The following is a 21,500-nucleotide window of genomic DNA, read 5'->3' on the forward strand; positions in this document are numbered from 1 at the left end:
ATATATTCAAAAGTGATATCATAACAAACCAATCCAGCTTAACCATTTTCTTTCCTTCTTACTTTTTTCAGTTATTCCAGTGCTTCTCTTACTATATAATGGACTTCAATCACCAGTAGAACTTGCCATTTACCTTGGAGTTGGACTATAAGTAACCAAATGTTGCTTCTAAACATATTTTGAGTAACATAGTAATAAGATTTTAAGTTGTTTTTTTTTAAATACACCTATTTGCTTTCTGATTGGTTTGCATCTGAAAGTTCTTGTTTCACAGTCATTGTTTTGATTGATGGTGAAGAAAGTACTTTACTGCTGAAGGAAGTAGCCTGGCACCATTCAGACTTCACACTTCGTAGTTTAGTGCCCAGAGCAATACGCCATAAGGCTTCACATAAGTATCGTAATCGAACACTAGAAGTTATAAAAACATTAACTTTATGGACTTAAAGCGACCTATGCGCTGCATCTGGCACCATTCCAAGTGATTGATTGAATCCATTTTCATGCCGTAGAATTCAGGCAGAGCCTCAGAACACTACCCATTCGCGAGTTAGCACGAAAAATATCCGTTTTTTGTTTTTCTGGCACATCTTGGCAATCCAATGATCTGCTAAAGGCATAGAGATAAAATGAAAAAGGGAAGATACAACCTTACTCTCAGTTATTTAGTTTTGGAGGAGGATTTATGAGCCCCTAATGAAGGGTTTTCAGAAAAGACAACTCCAGTGAGGTGCTTATCAATCTAACGCTATTTTCGAGGGGTTTCGTATTTGTTTGGTTTTTATTTGAAATTCTGGAAGAAAAATTTCAAGACCACAAATTACTGTTGAGTTAAAGGGGAATTACATTAAACGCTCCTGGATTTCTTCTACTTGAGTACTAGTTACCATGATTTTTTTTTATTTTTTGAAACTGATTTTTCTTTAGTTGCTCTGGGCCGAGGATCATTTTCACTAGGTTGCAGCAGCTGCTACAAGAATGTTATAAGGACCAGGTAGGGACATAAATGGCTGCTTTGGTTAAGTTATCAGTGCAATAAGATCAAACTGAGAAAAAATGTCACACCTCCAATAATACATATATAAAACAATGAAAAAAAGCCACGAATTTTAAATGACTTCAGGGGCAAAGGGCATCAAACGTTTTCCTTCAATCATCATCAACAAGACTTGAATACTGCGGCCTATAAATTATTTTAAAGTATTCACGAAATTCAAAAGACTTCTTGACTGAAGTATGGAGATGGTTTAATTTAGCAAAAAAGGGACTTTTAGGAACTTGAGAGCTGTTTTATGAGACTTTTGGGATCTTCTCCGATTTTAGGGATTTTAGAGACTTAATGGCAGCCGTGCTGTTGGGATTGATCAGCACAATGGTGAAAATATAACTAATAGGAGCGTTAATAAAATCCTATTAAGTAAAACTAATCGGAGCGTTAATCAAGTTCTAGCCTTACTCCATCCAAGAAAAGTTATAAGCAATGTAACTGATAACACGGCAAACTTGGAATCAGCATGTCTTGCATCTTCTAGTCCTTGATTTCCTATCTCAACAATCTTGAAAACTGTGAGTGACTACAAAAAGATCACAAAATGTGCTTCTTATTTCCAGGACATAACTTCGCAGTTTCAAGAAATCTATGTATCCTACAGTCAAACAGCCTGCACCACCTATAATTGTTCATTAACACCAGATAGGAAATAGTTACCAAGCGTTTTGAGATTGTTAAAAACAAACTTCGCTCACCAAACATAGACCATTCCTAAAGACTTTAAAGATCGACCATGGAACCAAAACTAAGTTTCTTTGCGTTTTGCCAACACTGCCCTCTAGCCTCCAAATAAATTATCGTTTTCTTAGTCAGACCCCTTTCCTTCAACTTCGTCTTCCCTCAACAAAAATCCCCATTTTTACTCCAATAAGAAATTCCCACGGAGAGACATGAAAGAGCTTTATATGTTAAATATGCAAATCTCCAACCCTCACATCATCTTTTTACCATTTATTGTGTGATGTTTATTTTACAAATTTGACATCCCTTTTTAGAGCCTTTTTATTAATACATTTTCTTTTTGTTTTTTCATCACAAAAATATACTTACTTTGTGTCTTTTATTGGATAAAACCAAGCTTTTTCAACTGAAAGGAAGGAGCAACATTAAAACTTAAAACGAACAGAAACTATTAAGTATATGAGGGGGGAGGGGTGACCCCTCTTTATGCTAAATTTTTTATTACTTTTAAAAAAGCTTCTTAGTGTTTTGATTAAACGAGCCTTGTGTTTCAGGAGTCGTTCTTAAAGAATTGGGACAAAATTCAAACTTTAGCTTAAAAAGCGAGGTGTTGAGGAGGGGCCAACCCCCCCCCCCACACACACACAGACACACATACGTAATAATTTCTGTTCGTTTTAAGTTTTAATGTTACTCCTTACTTTCAGGTTAAAAAACTGTTTTGTTTTTTTTTATTTAATTTCTGACAGTTTTTTTAAATAATGCCAGGAAATCTGGCTCCACTTCCAAGCGAATATCCCTTCTCCTCACGATTTATCCTCTAGACAATGCAATCCCGGTGAAAATTTAACACGGATTATTACCCTTAATATCTCCACGCGTGAAACTGAGTTAAAGAGAAGGCAAGACATCAGAAGAGTTTCGTATAGGAAATCTGGCCTATTCTCGCAGTGTAAAATTTCCCGTGAAAAGTTAACCCCCCTGTCCCCACCTGGAAATTTCCCTTCCCATGAGATTCCCGTGGGAAATCCTCCAGAAGAGAATATGTCCCCTCCTCGAATCCGAAAAATGTATGCATACTTCCCAGTAACAAATACTATACATAAGCAATGGGCAAAATTCATAACTTAAAAACCTTTCCCCAGGAGCTGTGGGGAGTCATGATAGCTCCAAAGACATAATTATTTGGCCTTTGGACTATGCTGAACAAAACGGCTATCTCAAAATCTTGATCAGATAATTTTGAGAAAAAAGGGGCGCGGGAGGGAGCCAAGTTGCCTCTAATCTTTTTGGTCACTTAAAAAAAGGCACTAGAACTTTTAATTTCCGTTCGAATGAGCATTCTTCCGATATCCTAAGACAACTGAGTCGATTCAATCACCACTGAAAAAAATAATAACACGTATCTATAATCTTTCTTCTGGCAAAAAAGCAAAATTCCACATTTTTGTAGATGGGAATTCACCTATTGATAGATGAATCCATCTATCATAGATCGGTACATCTATTGATATCAAAATTCCGTTTTATAGAGTTTCGGCTACTATTGAGCCGCATCGCTCCTTACTTACAGTTTGTCACCACAGACTGTTTGATTTGATAAACGAAAATCTAGCCCCTCCCTCCCTTAGATGTGTGGAAATACCATTTCTTTTTGTGTTTCTATTATAAATACATTTTCTGTATTCTCACTTAAAAAAAAATCAACGACACAATAATTTTGAATATTTCATTTTCCCCTCCCTCTATATTTTCGTTAATTGACACTCTTGTGTTAGACGTCTGCCTTTCCTTCTATTAAAATATATTCCAGGGGATACATTACTTGAACATCTCGACACTTCCAACTGAAACGGTTATCTTGAACTTTCAATCTGAGGCCATAGGGGACGCTTGAGCTGTTGGAGGGGTGGTAGGTTATCCTCCCATCGAGATTTTGGCCCATAAATAGGGACATAATCTGGGATAGAATGAACCCTCCATATGTTCCTATAACCATCTGCTCTAAATGACGAGGCCACGATGAACAAAATAAATAAATAAAACAAGCTTTTAGCTTACAAGCAATTGAATGCATAAATAAACGAATAAATAAAATGAAAAAAAAATAATAAACAAAAATAATAGAAAACAAACAATACAAAAATAATAACATACATGGGAAACCAGCAACTCTTTACTAAGTTGATTATACTGCGTTCCCAAGGATACAAAGACATTTTTTGCTGTTTTTTTTTACAGTTACTTCAAATTTTGTATTTATTATGAAAAATAGCAATAATATTATCAACCATAATTTGTTAAATACATAATTAGAGTCTGTATTGTAGGTCAACAACTGTTTAAAACTTAAACAGTTGTTTTCATCAATAACTCAGCTCGCCTAACTTTCGTTTTTAGTCACCTAAAATATATAGTCACATAAAATAAATAGTCACATATATATAAACAAAATATAAATAAATATATTTAAATAAATAAAATTTTATATCAAAATATAAATATTTATATCACTATAAATAAAATATATAGTCACACAGTCACATAAAGTAATTCAAAAAATAGCTTACCTGTTGTACCACTGATGTATCTGCGACTAACAATTTAGCTAGTGTGGCTTCAAGCTGCTCAGTCATAGTGCTGGCCAAGGGATCTGTAAAACCAAACGTCTTTAAAAGCTTTAATCACTATTTGGGTTGGAAAAACCCAATTAATATTATTTTTAATATTATTAATAATTAAATTAATATTTAAAATAAATATTACTTTAATTATTAATTAAAATAATGTTTAAATTAATTAATAATTAAATAATTATTAATTAAATTAATGTTATTAGTTAGTATACATTAATTCTTAAAATGTATCTACAAAAAAGAGCATAAAACAATGTTCGGTACTTGTATGATATAGCCCCTATCGCTCAAGTTGTTCATTCATTGACGCAATAATTAATGAACTGCTTTTTTACTAGTTTCTTTCAGCTTAACATGAGGCAAGACAAGGAGAACTGACAAAAAAGATGGAAAATATATAATTTGGGCTATATATTTGCAAATTAGGGGGGGTAAAGTATTTGGACAGTGTGAAGTTAGAAAACAATTCTTACTTCATAATATGCAGAATAATTGTACCTAACATATTAGGCATGCAGACCCACTACACTTTACTCCCCCCCCCCTAATGTGCAAATATATAGCCCAAATTTGTTTCTAAATTATAATATTTTTATCACACTTAGGTATATTTCATTAGGATTGAGCGTCAAAGAAATATATTAGAAGAATTTTAGGTAGGGGCAACATCGTACAATTAACTAATGTTCATCCCAGTCTATGCAGTAGGATTGGGTTAATAAAGAGCGATGTATAACCCGGATTCTTTCATCCAGGCCTTATCATATACAACAGGGAATTGTAGAAAGCTCGAAAAAGGCTTGTTCAGCCTTTAAAGAACTCTTGTCCTTTTCAAGAGTCAAAACTGATTGCAGTGAAGCCAAATGACCATTCTGATCCTTCTGCCTCAGAGCATTCCTGCATGGGATCAAATCAAATTTCAAGACATCCTAAATTTTTATTTTAACAGACCAGTCGGCCAAAAAATATGCCACTGGGGGTCAATTTGTCCGTGCAGATCCAGGGGTGAAGATCCCCAAGACTATCCAAACAGCCAATTCAAAACAAAACTTATAGATATATTTTAGTAGAAAAATAGATATATTACGCATTTAACGTATTACACATTACTAAAGCACATTTGTTTTGGTCTACGCAATTACAGGGCCTTGAATCTCAGCCCCCACGACTCTGGACAGTAACTCGGGACTCTGTGGCGTTGGTTTGATTATGAACCTAAGAAGAAGAAACGTGCATCTTGAGTGGGATTGACTTGGCGTTCCAGTGATGGTGTTACTAAGGCCCAAATTGACTTCATTTTGTCCGCCAACTCTGCAGAAGCCCACTATTAGAATCGCGTTTTTACAACGGCGTGGAAAAATCGGGCTCAAAATCGAGATCTGAACATAGGCTTGTTCTTGCAAAAATCCTGCTGCCTCTTGCAGCTCCGAAAAAAAAATAAACCAGAAGACCGAATCGCAATTGGTAAGCTACAAGATAAAGAAGTTCGGTAAACACTACAAATAGAGCTGAGGAGCCATTTTAATGCCCTAAACTTGATTCAGGCAGCAAACTATGATTCTGAGCAAAGGTGTGAGACCTTCAAAACAGTGACAAGAGGGACCACCAAAGAGATCCTAGATCAAATGAAAGTAAAACGACAGCATTGTCAATAGTTGGAGAGCAAAGGAAAAAGCTGAGTGGTACTAAATATATTACAAAAGATTTGAAAAGACAGGTTCTTTTTTATTTATTTTTATTTTATTTACATAATAAACAAAAATATAAACTGTTGCACATATAAATCACGATGCTAGGGAAAAATTTAAATTTTAATTTTAAATTGAATTAATTTTAAATTAAAATTTAAATTTAAATTGCTAGGGAAAAACATAAACATTCCTAAAAACATCCTAAATTAAAAATAATAATAAAAAACTACATAGATGTTGCTAGAAGCATCATACACTAATTAAAATAATAATGAAAGGAAAAAAAAGAAAAAAGACAATCACCTTCTCTCAAACGCCCCAGGGTAACAACCCTCATCCAAATACAACTCCCTCCACCCCCCAACCCGCTCCTTCCTCCAGCCCTATAACCCACTCTGATCCCCCCAAATAAAAAAACGAATTTCCCAACAAATACTCTTTTAATCTTTTTTTAAAACTGTCCGAGGTGCTTAGCCTCCCTAACACTCACAGGAAGTGAATTCCATGCAGAAGGGCCAAGATACTTCAAAGTAAAACCAGATCTTACACTATTTTGAATATACACAACCAAGTCATCACATTTTCTTGTATCATGCTCATGAACAGAACTTCTAAAACGGTAAAACTTATTAAAAGTTTCCAGGACTAGATTATGCACATAATTAAACACAAACACTGCCGCTTGATAGTCCCTTATCTGTCCAACATTGAGTAGCCTTAGAAACTTAAAGCATGCACTGGTATGCACTGGCATGTACTGGAGACTCAAGCAATCTGCATGTCTAGACTACCATAAAATGTGGGAAGGGACTACTTTGCCATTAGAGAAAGCAGCACGCTCACATGGCACTCAGATTCTCAAGGAATCAACTGGTAAAAAAGCAGCAGTGTCCAAAGACAGATCAAGAAAAGTCATAAGCTCTTATAAGGACCATTTGACCAGATGGAAAAATCACTTCCAATCCCTAATTAACCCATTCCAACCATCAGCTCCTGGTGTTTTTCCCCCTGGAGTTCAAAAAGAGCCTTATAATGCCGAGCTGGCCACCCCAACAAGAGCAGAAATTCTCGAAACAATTAAGATCCTGAAGAGTTATAAAGCCACAGGACAAGATGCTTCTACCTGGAACTATACAAACAGTGCCCCGAGGTCACTGCAGAACAGCTCCATGGTATCCTTGAAGAAGCATGGAGGACCAACCCTTTCCCAAAGGATTAGAAGACATTAATATTCTCTCATTCTATAAGAGAGCTGATAACACTGAGTGCAAAAATTCCCCTACTTTGATGGGGCAAGGGAGATAAGAACTTGTGAAAACCAAGAAGGCGTATGTCTGGCTGGAAGCTATGCTGACAATATTTTGCACTTTATCTCATTATCCAGCAGTTTGAAAGGTATAACCTGGTCCTGATTCTGATAATTCTAGACTTCATTGCTGACTTTGACACAATCATTTGCCAAACACTTTGGAGAATTCTAAAGAATGACCAAATGCCCCTGAAATTCGTCCAATTGCTTAAGACATACTATAAGGGGTCAATGAGCCAATTTTGTGTTTACAAAGAAGACACCAAAGAATCGCTGGTTGAGTTTGGAATATACCTGACTCCATTTTAGAGGAGCTGGGAGACAATTATGATGCATCCTATAATTGTATTTGGAAAAAGGATCAAGGACATTTAAAGGTATATTTCTTTTTTCTATCTAATGTCTACCTGTACCATACATTAATAAATAAAAAAGTAGACTCAAATCAAACAGAGAAAAATAATTCAACAATCAATAGAAAAAACAATAGTTAACATAAATATCATAAACAACTGTTTCCTGTTCGTTTTCTAAGCCTAGACAATAAGTAGAGATAAGAACTCAAAGACCAAATCAAGTGGCATAATTTATGCCCTGATCTTATTCCTGAAAAATTTCCATCAACTCAGCTAATTTCCAAAAAAAAAAATTGGTAAATAAACAAAATTGTTGATATAGCTGGTTGTTTGGTTACAAAGAGTTTTGAAGAGTTGATAACTTTCTGAGGTTTTCTTTTTCCTGTAATCATTCCATGCACAATGGTTTCTATTAATTAGCTTACTTGTTTCAGTAGTTAAAAAGGTAGACTTTTGGCCTGTTTAGCCCAAAAAATTCTGGTGCATGACTTTCCAGCATGCAAAACTCTAGTTTTCACATTAGAACAACTCTCATCAATGTCATTGGTGATAGCCTGTTCCCAATTGGCATTGGTAAGTCTCTCGTAAGCTTGTAACTGACATATTTTTGCTGCTTGGAAGAGGTTTGTTTAGTAGGCAAACATAACTGAAATAATTACAACGTGGTCACTATTACCAATGGGTGTGGATTACTCTTAATAAGAACACCAGATCACTGAGAATAACCAGATCAAAAGTATTGGAAACTTGTCTTTCCTTTAAAAGAGTTGTGAAACTGTTTGACAGATGGGATTATCCGAGAGGGCAGACAAAAAAGGAGATCACTAATACATAAACCATTAGATTTCATGAAGTTTGAAGTTCCCCAAAAGACAAGATTATAATTTGCAAATTGGAAATCAGATGTGAGAATATGGCATACAAATTAGATTCAGAGACCAAAAGACGTGGGACATTGGGATTTCTATAAACAACGCCCACTACAATTGGTATTGTTTGATGGTGTATTTTTATCGAAATAGACTCAATTCCATTAGTAGTAAGAGAATTAAAATGAATAGACTAACACACTACTCTGTGACAAAGTAGGGAATTCAAGTTGGAAAAGAGTTGGTAACCACTGATTCGGAATTCATCAGGTGACAAGACTGACAGGGTGCTTTTAGATGGAGCTTCTGTAATTGCTGCAACATCCACCTCTGCCATTAATACACTGTACGAAAGTCCTGAAAGTTTATTAGGGAGACTATCAACATTAGAATTAAGGAACTTCATTCCTTGAGAGGTAGGGATCCAAGAGGATGCAAGACTAGTATAAGCAGGAGCCAAAGAACTAGGAATATTATTGAATACTTTGCTGTGAAAAGACAAGGGAGAAACAGTAAGTGAGCAAGTTAATGCAGAAGAAACACTAGAAATATAAGCAAAAGAAAGGTTGACAAAAGGGGTTGACAAAGATTTATTATGAACACTACTAGGCAGTTGAGAGACAAGATTAGATGGTGTAAGACTATAACCACCTAAACAATTTACAGGGGTAGAAGAAGGCAGTCATCAGTAGAACATTTGAGTGGTCAGGGGGATTGCTCGAGCTGGCAAGTCTTTTGTACAATGGCACCCTTACAAATTATCAATTCTACTTCTCCATTAGCTTTTCAGCTTTTCAACTCCTCAACTAGAGCTTTGTGCTTTGTTTGATCTTCCTTAGGACTGTCACCATAGAAACAAATTTTACCTTTTGCTTCAAAAGAATTCTGTATGATTTGTTTTTTTCAATTCAGTTGATGGCATAGAGAAAAGGAGAAAAGGGGGTGGCTACCTGAGGGTTATTGGCTACTTGTAAGTCTTTTTACATTTACTGGGAAGGCACCAATATCAACTCCATGGGTGGAGGCCAGATAATTAAACAGGAAAACAGCATCATCAGTCTGGGGGGAGGGGGGATTCCATCTATCTATCTTCTATATATATAAAAATAAGTTGTCTGTGGATGGATGGATGGATGTGTCAGGTGACGTCACCTGAAAAAACTGGATCAGGTGACGTCAAAACTGAAAAAACTAAAAAAAGGCAAAAACTACAAAAAAACTAAAAACTAATAAAAAAAATAAAAAAGCTAAAAAACTAAAAAAACTAAAAAAAGGCAAAAACTACAAAAAAAACTAAAAACTAATAAAAAAGCTAAAAAACTAAAAAAATCTATATATATAAAAATAAGTTGTCTGTCTGTGGATGGATGGATGTGTCAGGTGACGTCACCTGAAAAAACTGGATCAGGTGACGTCAAAACTGAAAAAACTAAAAAAAGGCAAAAACTACAAAAAAAACTAAAAACTAATAAAAAAGCTAAAAAACTAAAAAAACTAAAAAAAGGCAAAAACTACAAAAAAAACTAAAAACTAATAAAAAAAATAAAAAAGCTAAAAAACTAAAAAAACTAAAAAAACTAAAAAAAGGTAAAAAACAAAAAAAAACTAAAAACTAAAAAAAACTAAAAAGAAAGGAAAAAACTGAAAAATAAGCTAAAATAAAGGTAAAAACCAATAAAAAACTAAAAAAAAAAACTGAAAAAACTAAAAAAAGGCAAAAACTACAAAAAAAAACTAAAAACTAATAAAAAAAGTAAAAAAGCTAAAAAACTAAAAAAACTAAAAAAACTAAAAAAAGGTAAAAAACTAAAAACAATAAAAAATAAAAAAAAAATAAAAAAAAGGAAAAAACTGAAAAATAAGCTAAAATAAATGACGACACTCAAAGAGAAAGCGACCAGGACAAAAGGAATGTTCGATTAGCAATCAACAAAGCACCGGGACACAGGGAGTATAAATGACGACCAGGACATAAGTAAAAAAAAAAATTAACAAAACTAAAAAGAAGGTAAAAACTACAAAAAAACTAAAAAGAAAAAAAAAACTAAAAACTAATAAAAAAACTAAAAAATCTAAAAATCTAAATAAACTAAAAAAGAAAAAAAAGGAAAAAAATAAAGGAGAAAAACAAAACTAAAAAACGAATGTATATACAGACCGGTAAACCGGGATACAAATGACGACCGGGACACAGGGAATATAAATGACGACCGGGACTCAGGGACACAACTACAACGGGGACACCGGGGGAAACAGGGGGATATAAATGACAACCGGGACAAAAAAACTAAAAAGAAAAAAAACTAAAAACTAATAAAAAAACTAAAAAATCTAAAAATCTAAATAAGCTAAAAAAGAAAAAAAAGGAAAAAAATAAAGGAGAAAAACAAAACTAAAAAACGAATGTATATACAGACCGGGACACCGGGATACAAATGACGACCGGGACACAGGGAATATAAATGACGACCGGGACACAGGGACAGAACTACAACGGGGACACCGGGGGAAACAGGGGGATGTAAATGACGACCGGGACACCGGGACAGGGAATGGTCGATTAGCAATCACCATCAACAAAGCTCAAGGGCAATCATTAGAATCATGAGGTATAGATCTGAATACAGATTGTTTTTTGATTAGCAATCACCATCAACAAAGCTCAAGGGCAATCATTAGAATAATGAGGTATAGATCTGAATACAGATTGTTTTTCCCATGGACAATTATATGTTGCATGTTCAAGAGTTGGTAAACCTGACAATCTATTTATATGCAGCCAAGAATGTTGTATAATCGCAAGTTTTACGTAGTTAAAAACATATATATACATACATATATATATATATATATATATATATATATATCTACATTCACAGGTGGGACACAGGGACACAACTACAATGGCGCGTAACTAATATGGCACGTAACGACTTACGCGCGCGGGGGGGCTTGGGGAGCGCAAAGCGCCCCCATCAACTAGGTGTTGGGGTGGCGCGAAGCGCCACCCCAACAGCTAGTATGCAATAATATTCAAGCATCTTTTAAAGAAGCCCTTACACTCATAATGAGCAATCTGACAAACATCATTCTCAGTCAAGGGGGCTACAGGAACTTTATACAGTTCTGTAGTCACTGTAGAAGCCACTAGGTGACAGTTGACACATAGCATACAGATTGAAGCAAATTTTCTATGTGTGATATTCTACTTGTAATAGCACTGACTTAGGCAGAAATAGCACTTTTGATGTCAGTTCTCAGCTGGGAAAGAGCTAGGGACAATTGACTAGTTGTAGCAAACTCCTTTTTCGGATCTCCCCTGAAAGTTTTCAAGGAATTATCCATGGCAAAAGCTAGCTTTGCAATCATAGCCTACTCACTACTAGGGAAAGGAGAAGGGATAACTGTACAGGCTGGGCAGGAACATGTACTTGTAAGTGACAGCATCGCTTTGCTTAACAGTTTATATTTGCCAAAGATTCATTTTTCACAAATGTCACACTCAATGGCTGAAGACTCCTCATTCAATTAAGTAGTACATGCTGCATATTTATCACGGCCTTTGACTGGGCTGATATATTTTCGTCTGGCCTAGTTGGACATACTAAAATACTAACAAATTATATCCTTGTCTGATTAGTTATTTCCCTGCCCTAGCCAAGCACTCATTTTATGCTTTCGTGGCAGAAATATCATATTTTGTAGTTTTTTTGCATTTAAATAAATAAGTATGGAATGGAAAAAATGAATAGAATGGAATAACTTCTCAGCTGTCACTAATTCAGTGACTTAGAATCAAGGCAAAATACTTCATAAGAATTGAGGCAGGTGCTTGGCTCACTGCCTACATACAATGAAACAAAAAAAAAAGATCTGCAAATCAAAATATTGAATCATAAACAGGTCCCAGGGTTTGAGAAACAAATTCTATACAGACAGGGCCATCAAACAATTTAGCATACTATTTTGTCACCACATTCATAACTGTGTATGCAACACAACAACACCACAGTCATTGGTAGCCTATTATAGGCTAACAAAAAACCCAAGAATAATTTCTGGAGCATACTTGACAAATTATAAACACCAATTAACCAAATAGCTTGGAAAATCATGTATCTAATGATGTAACTCAATAAGTATAAAGAGTACCTGGTCAAACCCCTAATGGAAAAGACTGTTGATTATATATATTCAAATGAAGCTGTTATTTTTTAGTCTATTATTGTGTCTCCTTTAGGGAGAGCTATAATTTTCAAATGGTACTGAAAACTTTGGTGATTTTGATTGTTTGAATTAATTTTTGGGTATTGTTCTAGATTAGGGACTCCTCTGAAGGAATCATCTAAATAAAATGAAACACTACCATTAGACCCCTTTTTTCATGCTTCTATCGAATATCATGTTTTTGTCTATGACAGTACACCCTTCATGGCCCCATATATAGCCCAAATGGATATATTTCTTCCTGGTTTTTCATCTTGTCGTGCATCATATAATAGGTTGCTCCAGTCTTGGCTTGATCAAATCCAGTTTTCCGTAAGTGGTTCCAATAGAATTATTAGATAAAATATTAGCTAAAAAATAATCTGGATAATAATGTAAGAAAAAACAATAATCTGATCAATAGAAACCTGTTTCATATTATAAAGTAAGAATTTAATTGTATCATCTTTTCTTTTAATATATGTACATATCATATGGCAACCAGGGAGGGAGTGCGTTATCAAAAAACACCAATATGATGTTGGAAGAGCATGAAATAAGGAATCTAATGGTGTCGTACTACTTTAGTCTTATTAAGAATACAACACTAGGATGTTGCTTAATAGTACCAAACTATTAAGGTACCAATTTTTATCCTTTGGTGTTCTTCTTACCTACACAAGTATGATACAACATTGATTGAAGGAGTTCAGAGACATTCAGCTAGATATATAACTGCTCTCTGAAATCTGCTATACAGTAAATGGATTGAAAAACCCAAAATGCCAACTATAGCATTTTAACACCATTGCAGTGACATGATGCTGGCCCATGGATATCTTGGCCAACCTAACTATGGCCTTTCTAACTATACAAACATTCAAACCAAAATTTAATGCAGAATAGAACAACACACCATTGATATGTGACTGAGATTCCCCAATTAATCATCAACATAGAGCTCAAGAGATCCAGCATGGACCTTAACAACATCAAAGGGCAAATTAAGGTAAATGTTGAAATACACAGAAACAAATTTCAGCTATAACATATCTTATGAACAGACTGAAGTATTGGAGAAACAGGCTATGTTATTATGAATAGGCTATATATAGTGATAAATTTGGTGCAGTTCATATTATTGTCCTGTGAATAAGGTAAATACACCACTCCAAAAATTGTTCTATGCTATTTCCAAATATTTAATTACGTTACTTGGAAATTCAATTTTAAGCCCTTTGCAAACCCTCAAAGATTTTTTTTTATCTTATTTTAGAAATCCTACTGCTTATATAGTTATTAGCATCATTCTTGTTTAAACTGGTTTAGGCATATACTGAATTGACTGTCATAAAATTGAGACCCAACAAACACTCAGGAAGTATATAATTGGGGCTACAGGCTATATTTGCATATGAAGGAGGGAGTATGGTGAAGCTGCAGTTGAAATGTGTTAACTAAAGCCTTTTTACATATATAATGAAGGAAAAATTGCCAAAAATAAGAGGAAAAGGTATCATCTTTGATGGTATGTAAAGGGCTTAAAACTGAATTTTCATGTAAAATGATGGTAAAATTCTAGTTTAGCTACTTTTTGCTATACTTTCAGCTTTCAACTATACATTCAACTTTCAGGAATGTGTCTACAGACTAAATTATGCCCTGGAAGGATATTTTGAAGTACCTGCCTCCACTCCTTCTCTCCCTAAAGGACAGTGACATTTAAAAATCATTATGTTATGTAATTAAAACTTTGCAAAATAGATCTTCTGCTCAAATGAAGAACAACAAAACTGTTTTCAGCTTCACAATTTTTCTCATTCTCAATTTAAGAGGTCTAAAGACCTGCAAATACATTTCCTAAATTTTGAAAAGCTAATTAGTATGGCTTCAAATTCTACTTGTTGTAACAGGAAATGCATTTCCAGAACTAAAACCAGAGAAAAAGAAAATGATAACTAAATATTAAGATAAAATTTGTTTTGTCAAAATGAGTTTTCTACTAAAGTGATGGTAAAATTCTAGTTTTGCTTTTTGTTTTTGCTATATTGGAAAGGGGTTAGATTAGAAAAAATTAAACTTCCTGCTTAAAGGAAGTACAACAAAACTGTTTTCAGCTTCACAATTTTGCTCATTCTCAATTTATGAGGTCTAAAGATCTGCAAATACATTTCCTAAATTTTCAAAAGTTAATCAATATGGCTTGAAATTCTACTTGTTGTAACAGGAAACGCATTTTCAAAACTAAAACCAGAGAAAAAGAAAGTGATAACTAAAAATTAAGATTGAATTTGTTTTGTGAAATTTCAATCAGAACCAACATGTTAAGTAGGCAAAGTTCTAAGACTTAAAAATAAGGATAGGGTTAACATAGAAGCTTAGCAATACCTTCCCAGAGTATGTTTTTGGCTGTGGATTCATTACTGAAAGTTTTATTTTCCAGTAAATTTTTTGTTGTTCATATTATTGACTTACAAATAAAGTGAACATACCGCTTGGTGCCTTTTTTTATTCTCTTTAAAAATATAATGATCACTTCTATTGCAAATTCAAATTTAAGCCCTTTTTGAACTCTTGAAAATGACCAAAATACTTCCAGTTTTGGGGCATAAAAAAGGCTTAAAATAATGGTTTTAAACTTACTGTTTCATTATAAATCCATTTTTTAATTATGTATAATCCACAAGCACTGATTTTCTACAATTAGGTTGGATAAATAAGTTTTCAAATATTATGCTGTTTTCTTCTTCCTTGATGCTGAACATTCTATTAAGGTATTGTTGTTTTTTTTTACAAAATAATATATTATGTTTTCTTAGTCCCAATCAACATTACAATAGTTAATGCAGAAAAACATGAAAAATGTTGAGACTTTTTTATGAAAACAGGAAAACCTGAAAAAAAAATAAACAAAACAATAATTTTAAAAGTGAAAAAAGATAGATACCTTTATTATTACAGTTAAACAATCTCAGAAACTGAAACCAGCCAGATATCCCCTTCATCTGAATCCTCATCAGAGTATGCTCCTTGGTTGGCTTCAGCCTCTACTACTCTAGAGGGTGATGGCTCTGACCCAGGGGGGTAAAGCTTTTTAGCTTCAATTAAAAAATAATTCAGGTGCTCTTCTGGCTCATAGGTTTCAAAGAAGAGAAATCTAGCAATGCACTCCCTCAAGTATAGACTCCTCATCCCCAACCATTTGCAATTTTCTTCAGAGAGCACCATAGCCTCTCAACACAATGTGTGTGGATGGTCATATCCTTATTGTTGGAGTGATTTATCTAGTGATGAGTAAAGCCAAGTTCTGATAAACTAGAGTATGCTACCCCGCAGTTGCTCATAATTGTTGAACCTGGGCTTATGAATGAGATGGATTAGAGTTTCTTTGTCCTTTCTCACCACCATCTAAGAGAGAAATTATAAACTTTCTCTTGCTTACCCTCTCAACTCCTCTAAATACTCAAACCTGGCTGAGAGACCTCAACCTAATATATTTACATTGGACCAAAACACTTTTGTCTATTTAGACACAAACATCCTCACTCCCTATTAGCTCCTGGTGTCCTACCCCATGCCCAAGCACCTCCTTACACATTGACCTCAAGTCTACACCTGTTATTGAGCTAATCCCAAGTTAAAAATCAATGCTGACATCATCCTTATGCAAATATTTAATTGCAGCCTCAAACAACTTTACAACCTTTACAGCCCTAGAATTTGAATATCTTTAAATTTGAATATGGCATTGGATTAGAACCTACTGGGATATTTATCTACACCATCTTCTATCAGCTTTCATTTTTTAGAAATCTTGTTGAAAATACATAGCCTAGTCTACTGTAATTGAACATCCAGAATCAAGGAAGAAGAAAGCAGCATAATATTGTAAAATGTATCTATCTAACTTAATTGTGGAAAATCAGGAGTTGTGGATTATATAACATTGAAAAATAGATTTAGGCTACAATAAAACAGTAGCCTAAATTAGAAACCAATGTTTTAAGCCTGTTGGTCATTTTCAAGAGCTCAAAAAGTGCTTAAATTTGAACTGGTAAATAGAAGCAATTATTATGTTCATAAACAGTATAAAAAAAGACATTGGGTGGTATGTTCACTTTAATTGTAGGTCAATAATGTGAACAACAAGAAATTTACCTGTTTTCCTATCTTAACCCTGGTAATTCTTTAGTTTCATCACAAGCTGTCTAAAAAGATCATTACTATTCTGTAGCACTTAGAAATGCAAATTCTAGAAGTGTATCCATTTCTGGTTGACCTTCCTTCTCCATGGAGCAAACTAAAAATAAATAAAGTGGGCAGGGTTTTGAAGCCAAGGGAAAAGTTGGGGTTGTACAATATGAATGAAATTATATTTTAAATACTAATTTCAGTTATCACTGGTAATTTCTGTATAGTAGGAAGTTGAAAGATAATTAAAAAACTCATGCATCCATTAATGCTAATATCCAAGATTGTTCACTTTCACTTTCAAGTTTAAACTAGCCAGCTGTTTCTAAACAAGACAAACATCTAATTTCACTTATAGGTAATACTTGTAGAGCAAAGCATATTAGTACATTAGCCCTGCAGGCAGCAGGGCTTATGGATTGATATGCTTTGCTTTATAGGTAACAACCTGTAAGCAAACCCACTTTTTGCATTTTTAGTTTGCCCCATGGAGGAAGAGGGTCAACCAGAAATGAATGCACTTCTAGAATTAGCATTTGTAAATGCTAGCCTATAGCATGGAAACTTTGCTGCTTTGCAGCATAGTTTACAGTTTAGACAGCTTGTGATAAAACTATTTTGCCAAAGTGACAATTAGGCTATTCACAAACAGTAGGCCTATATAAAAAGCTCCAAGTGGTATGGTCACCTTATTTGTAGGTCAGTAAAATGGACCACTCCTAAATTACCTGAATGGGAACTATCAGGGAGGAAGGGATGCATTTGCAGGCAATTAATAATTAGGTTAACCTAGGTTACATATGGAGAGCATAAAAAAAGGAATTAAGCAGGCTATTATGTTCAGTAAAATTGTAGTTAAGTGACTTTTGGCTATCTTGGAAAGAGGTTAGGTTAGGAAAATGAATCTTTAAGGGATGGTTCTAAAGGCTAAAGTATGTCCTGGGAAGGTATTTTGTAAAACCTACCTTGGTAAAATTCTAGTTTAGCAACATTTGGCTATCTCAGAAAGGGGTTAGGATAGGAAAATGAAACTTTCAGGGATGGGTTTAAAGGCTAAAGTTTATCCCTGGAAGGTATTTTGGGTAAAATTCTAGTTAATTGACTTCTTGCCATCTCAGAGAGGGTTTAGGTTAGGAAAATGAAACTTTCATGGATGTGTCTACAGGCTAAAGTATGTCCTGGGAAGATATTTTAAAGTACCCACCTCCACTCCTTTTCCATCTAGAGGGCCCTGAAATTTGCCTACATTACAGGTCATGCCTATTGAAATTTTGACAAAACAACTTTTTACCTTAATTTCCAGTTACTAGTTGCTTTTTCTCTACCTTGAGTTCTGAAAAACGCAATTCTTGTTATTTGAGTAGAATTTTGAGCCATTTCAATGTTTTCTTTCAAAATTTAGGAAATGTATTTGTATATATTTAAAACCTTATAAAATGGAATTGAGCAAAGTTATGAAGCTGAAAACAATTTTGTTATACTTCAATTAAGCAGAAGATCTATTTTGCAAGGTTTCACTTTTATAACACACATATTTTTAAAGGTCATCAAAGGTCAGGGCCCTGTAGAGGTAGGAGTGGAGGTAGTTGCTTCAAAATACCATCCTGGGACATACTTTGGTCTGTAGATTCATCCCTGAAAGTTTCATTTTCCTAACCTGAACCCTTTCTGAGATAGCAAGAAGTCAATTAACTGGAATTTTACCCTATTTTGAATTACCTACCTCAAATCCCTCTCCCTCTAGAGGGTCCAGTAAAATTCTAGATAATTGACTTCTACCTATCTCAGAAAGGGTTTAGGTTAGGAAAATGAAACTTTCAGGGATGAGTCTACAGGCTGAAGTATGTCCCAGGAAGGTATTTTGAAGTACCTACCTCCACTCCTTCTCCCTCTAGAGGGCCCTGACCTATTGAAATTTTGACAAAACAACATTTTACCTTAATTTTCAGTTACTAGTTGTGTTTTCTCTGCCTTTAGTTCTGAAAATGCAATTCCTGCTATTTGAGTAGAATTTTGAGCTATATCAATGTTTTTTTTCAAAATTTAGGAAATGTATTTGCATATCTTTAAAACCTTATAGCCTAAAATGGAATTAAGCCAAGTTATGAAGCTGAAAACAATTTTGTTGTACTTCAAATAAGCAGAAGATCTATTTTGCAAGGTTTCACTTTTGTAGAGGTTTCACTGTAGACACATCCCTGAAAGTTTCAATTCACTAGCCCAACAACTTTCCAAGATAGCAAGAAGTCAATGGACTAGAATTTTACCCACTTTTATAACACACATATTTTTAAAGGTCATCAAAGGTCAGGGCCCTCTAGAGGGAGAAGGAGTGGAGGTAGTTGCTTCAAAACACCTTCCCAGGACATACTTTAGTCTGTAGATTCATCCCTGAAAGTTTCATTTTCCTAACCTAAACCCTTTCCAAGATAGCAAGAAGTCAATTAACTAGAATTTTACCAAGGGTCCTGACCTAAAAAAAAAAAATGTGTGAAGATAGCCAAAAGTCGCTAAACTAGAATTTTACCTTATGTTCACCTTGTATGTATGTCAATTATGGAACATCATGTACATATCAAGGACCTGAAAACAGATACCTTCCGAGAAAGCCCTTTCACCTGTTATTTTTACAAAAAAGTTTCAAACTAATTAATTCCTTCCTACCTTTTTCCTACCTGTAAATCCTAATTTATTTTTTGTTCTTCTTCTTCTTCTTATTCCACAGACGGGCTTTTCAGTCGATACTATTTAGCCCTTTTCCTTTTGGCCCACTCTGTGAGATTGACAGAGCTATGGAGCTGGTTTGTTTTATATGATTTATATCTGCTCAGATTTCTTGAAGTATATCTTTTGATACGAGCAGTTGAATTATAAGAGAGTATATATTGATCTATGTGCTCTGCGAAAGAGTAGTGTCAGCAAGACTCTCGGTTGTTAGTGGAATTTTGTGGTGTTTGAAGCATTCTAACATTTTACATCGCAGGGTATACTGTGCAGACGTCAGCATATTACATTCAAATAGGCAGTGATCTATTGTTTCATTCTTAAGATTACATGACCTGCAAAGGGGGGTCGAGGGAACTTCGCCACATGAATTAGGGATCTGATATGAAAATGCCTGAAAATTTAGCCCATTTGAACCTGACCGAATTCTATGATAAATCTTGGAAAGGTGCTTACTTGAGAAAGGTGATAGGGTAGGATTTTTATTATTTATCAGTACCTCTGTAAGTCTGCAGCGGTAAATATCTCTAATGGGGATTGGTCTCCCACTTGGCTGGTCAATATTTAAAGCATTTTTTGCTATTTCATCTGCCTTATGGTTACCTATTATACCCGAGTGGCTTGGAATATATTGGAGATGAGTTAAAGTACCTTTTGAAGCAACAATATCAATAATTCTAAGACAAAGAAATGTGTCAATTTCTATTTTATTTTGAGAAGCTGACGAAAGAAGCTCAAGGCTTGACAAAGATTCAGAATATATTATAATATTTTTAATATTAACACTCATATATTCATGAACCAAAAGGAACTCTAATGCCATGATTATGGCATTTAGCTCGGCAGACATTACAGATGGATTATCGTGTAATCTCTCTCCTAAAGCGATATTATGGGTTGGGAAGAATGCTCCGCTCGCCACTTTCTCATTCATTTTGGACCCATCTACAAAAATTTGGAAATAATTTTTACAAGCAACAATATTTAGCTCGGCAAATTTTTTCTGAATAAAAGAAATGGGGGTAAGTTCTTTGGTCCACTTTGAGAAGTCAGTCTTTATTACGGGAGTTGACCAACTCCAAGGGGGGTTTGGGGGAATGTGGGTGCAATAGATTTTACTGGCACTGGGAACTTCTTCTGGATATTTGCATATTCATTTGCAACCCCTCTAAACACAGATGGATTTCTTAACCAGTTATGCAGGGTATGAGAATCATTGGCTTCAATTTTTGTAAGGTAATTAATTAGTAGAGATCTTCTTCTTTCTTTTATTGGTGATAGTCCGCTCTCAGTAAGCAGAAACTTAGTTTTTGTTGGTTTCCTAAGACCAAATATAAGACGAATTATATCATTTTGCGTCGTTTCGATTTTTTGCATGCGGATCTTAGCACAAGCATCATAAACTATGAGGCCATAGTCAATAAGGGGTCTTATATATGATTTATAAAATTGGAGTAGTGTTTTCTCATTACAGCCCCAAGGTAGGCTAGTAACCTTTTAATTATTCTTATTTTTCTATAGCACTTTTTTATTGTGTTTGTGATGTGGAGGTCGAAGTTTAGTTTTTGGTCAAGTATGAGCCCTAGATAATTAATTTGATTGTCCTCTGGGATAAGTATTCCGTTAAATGTTAGCCTTGCATTATAATGATTTCGCTTATGGTGGAATTGGATAATTTTGACTTTGTGGGTGCAGTAGGTAAAATAGACTTTTGGGAGAACTTTTCAAATTGGAAAAGTGCATTTTGCAACTTTGAATGCGCAATCTCGAAGGTATTGCCAGTTGC

At 34.5% G+C, this 21,500-nt stretch overlaps 1 protein-coding gene across 3 annotated transcripts in view; it reads right to left on the bottom strand.

The window, feature by feature from the left end:
- Positions 1 to 19,708, bottom strand: part of LOC136034128 (importin-4-like) — a 113,382-nt gene extending 93,674 nt beyond the window's left edge. Inside the window, exons 1-2 of one of the 3 annotated variants that reach the window (XM_065715289.1) lie at positions 19,655 to 19,708; positions 4,303 to 4,385 (exon numbers count right to left, since the gene is read on the bottom strand). In XM_065715289.1, coding sequence (XP_065571361.1) covers positions 4,303 to 4,368 — 66 coding nt within the window. In that variant the 5' untranslated portion in view covers positions 4,369 to 4,385; positions 19,655 to 19,708. Of the gene's footprint in view, positions 1 to 4,302; positions 4,386 to 15,746; positions 15,820 to 19,636 lie in introns of those variants that run through there. The other 2 variants (XM_065715290.1, XM_065715288.1) reach the window with 2 other exon arrangements.
- Between the last annotated feature and the right edge of the window lie 1,792 nt (positions 19,709 to 21,500).

The sequence above is a fragment of the Artemia franciscana genome, chromosome 12, assembly GCF_032884065.1.
Source record: "Artemia franciscana chromosome 12, ASM3288406v1, whole genome shotgun sequence".
NCBI lineage: Eukaryota > Metazoa > Arthropoda > Branchiopoda > Anostraca > Artemiidae > Artemia > Artemia franciscana.